The following is a 1902-nucleotide window of genomic DNA, read 5'->3' on the forward strand; positions in this document are numbered from 1 at the left end:
AGTTCGGTATTTTAAATTTTAGGAAATTATTTCATGAGAAGACTGGAGAACATCCACTCAAATTACTTCACACTCTTGGAACAGACAAGAACTGAGTATCTCAACGCTCAATGCAAGGTGATTGAATCTACTGAATAAATGCTCATGCATTTCCATCACCAGGGCATCCGTCAGTGAATGATTTGTGTTGGCAATAAAGCCAGTTCACCCTCAACTGTTCACAGTGAAGTCTACAAATTGAGGATAAAATCTCATTGCTCATCTTACCTTGTCCGAGGGGTGCATCATGTCAAAAAATGTACAAATAGGATGGCCAGACCAATGTTCAATAAGATGACCATGCAGATCACAATCGTGTTAGGTCCCTGAAGGAAAAACCCAAAACAGAGTATTATACACTGCAATTCCAGGTGAGAAGACAGATACAGCTTGATTTAAAAACACCAGAATCATCCCCTCCCAATGCACATAAATCTGGCATGTAACAATCAGCCTGAATTTCACACTAATTTAATATCTATCAATCCCTATTCCTATCTCTCCTCTGCAAACTTCTTCTAAGGAGGCTAAATTAGGCTTCCTCTGAGGCTAAATCAGATTAAAGGAGACCATGACCACAGGCACTCAAATTGCCAAGCTCATGTCAAGCTGCCCCTCCCCACTCCTTTCTTCAACCACAGCACCCATGTTTGTAAAGCTGCCATTTTTACAAACGCATCTGTATGAGATCACTCATATTTCAGACCAAAATATTTCCAAGCTGTGCTTTTCTAAAGTTGCATTATGTCCAAAGGGCTGCAAGATGAGAAGCAGGGGGCTAATAAAATGTCTGGTTTCACAGCTGTATTGGCTAAGAGCAAAATTGATTTTCTATATTTTAAACCTGGGAAATCAGGTGGTGATTCAACATCACAGCTCAGCTCATGAGGTGCCCTTACTGCAAAAGAGTAAAAGTAACAGGTAAAAAAGAAACCCCACTCAGTTTTTTTTCCCCATCATACATTTCAACCCAACTTTCCAGATCCATGTTGGCTGGTGAAGGAGTGGGAAAGGAAGGGGAGAAAAGTGTAAAAACAGTATCACAGAATGCCTGTTTCCCTCAAATTATGAAATAAGGACGTGTTTGAAAGTGTATCTGTCCCAGTGCAGAGAGGAAGCTAAAATAATAGGGTTATGAATGCCAGCCTGGGCAGCCAGGACAGGGCAGGATGGAAACCAAGACCCTCCTCCAGCAGCCTTTGGGATCCCAAAAAGAGCCTCTGGGCACTCACTGGGGCCCATTGCAGCCCTGAGACCATGGGCTCTGCATCCCTCTGGGCCCTCCTGGGGAAAAATAACCTGCCACCCCCATAAAAAAAAAGCTGGCTGCCCCCATGTCACCTCTTCGCACTCCTCCACTTCCTGCGCTGCTGCCACCGTCACTGGACTTCGCTTGGCCACTCCTTTGGGCTCTGTCCGCCCTGGTGCCCTGGCCTCAGTCTTCTTGTCAGCAGCAGGCTCAGCCCTGCCAGCGGCCTTGTGCTCAGGGCTGTGGCGCTGCTTTGGCTCCTTGGGTCGGGGTGGCTCCGGCTTGGCCTCTGCCCTAGCCACTGGCTTCTCCTCCTGCTCCTGTGGTGCGGCAGGGGTGCCCCCTCGGTGCTGAAGGTCCCCCCGGAGCTCAGGGGAGGGCAGCTCCGGCTCGGGGAGCGGCTCCTCCTCATTGTCTGTGGTAGGGGTAACCGGGGAGGTCCGGACGGCATAGCTGTGGTAGCCCTTGAAGAGCTCGACATCGGGTTCACGTGCCATCCTCTGCAGTGGCCCAATCTCCATCTGGTCAGCAGGACGTCCCTGGCCCCGTGAGGCCGGCCGGCCCTCACTCTCAGGGGGTGCAGGGCTCCCACCGCTCGCCCGGCCACTCGCCTT

General features: G+C 49.8%; 1 protein-coding gene across 1 annotated transcript in view; it reads right to left on the reverse strand.

Annotated features, from left to right (window-relative positions):
- Positions 1-284: 284 nt before the first annotated feature.
- Positions 285-1902, reverse strand: part of LOC104536286 (junctophilin-2-like) — a 19888-nt gene continuing 18270 nt past the window's right edge. Inside the window, exons 4-5 of the mRNA XM_010178851.1 lie at positions 1381-1899; positions 285-365 (exon numbers count right to left, since the gene is read on the reverse strand). Of these exons, the coding sequence (XP_010177153.1) occupies positions 285-365; positions 1381-1899 (600 nt within the window). The remainder of the gene's footprint in view (positions 366-1380; positions 1900-1902) is intronic.

The sequence above is a fragment of the Mesitornis unicolor genome, unplaced genomic scaffold (genome assembly GCF_000695765.1).
Source record: "Mesitornis unicolor isolate BGI_N332 unplaced genomic scaffold, ASM69576v1 scaffold41562, whole genome shotgun sequence".
In the NCBI taxonomy this organism is placed as follows: domain Eukaryota; kingdom Metazoa; phylum Chordata; class Aves; order Mesitornithiformes; family Mesitornithidae; genus Mesitornis; species Mesitornis unicolor.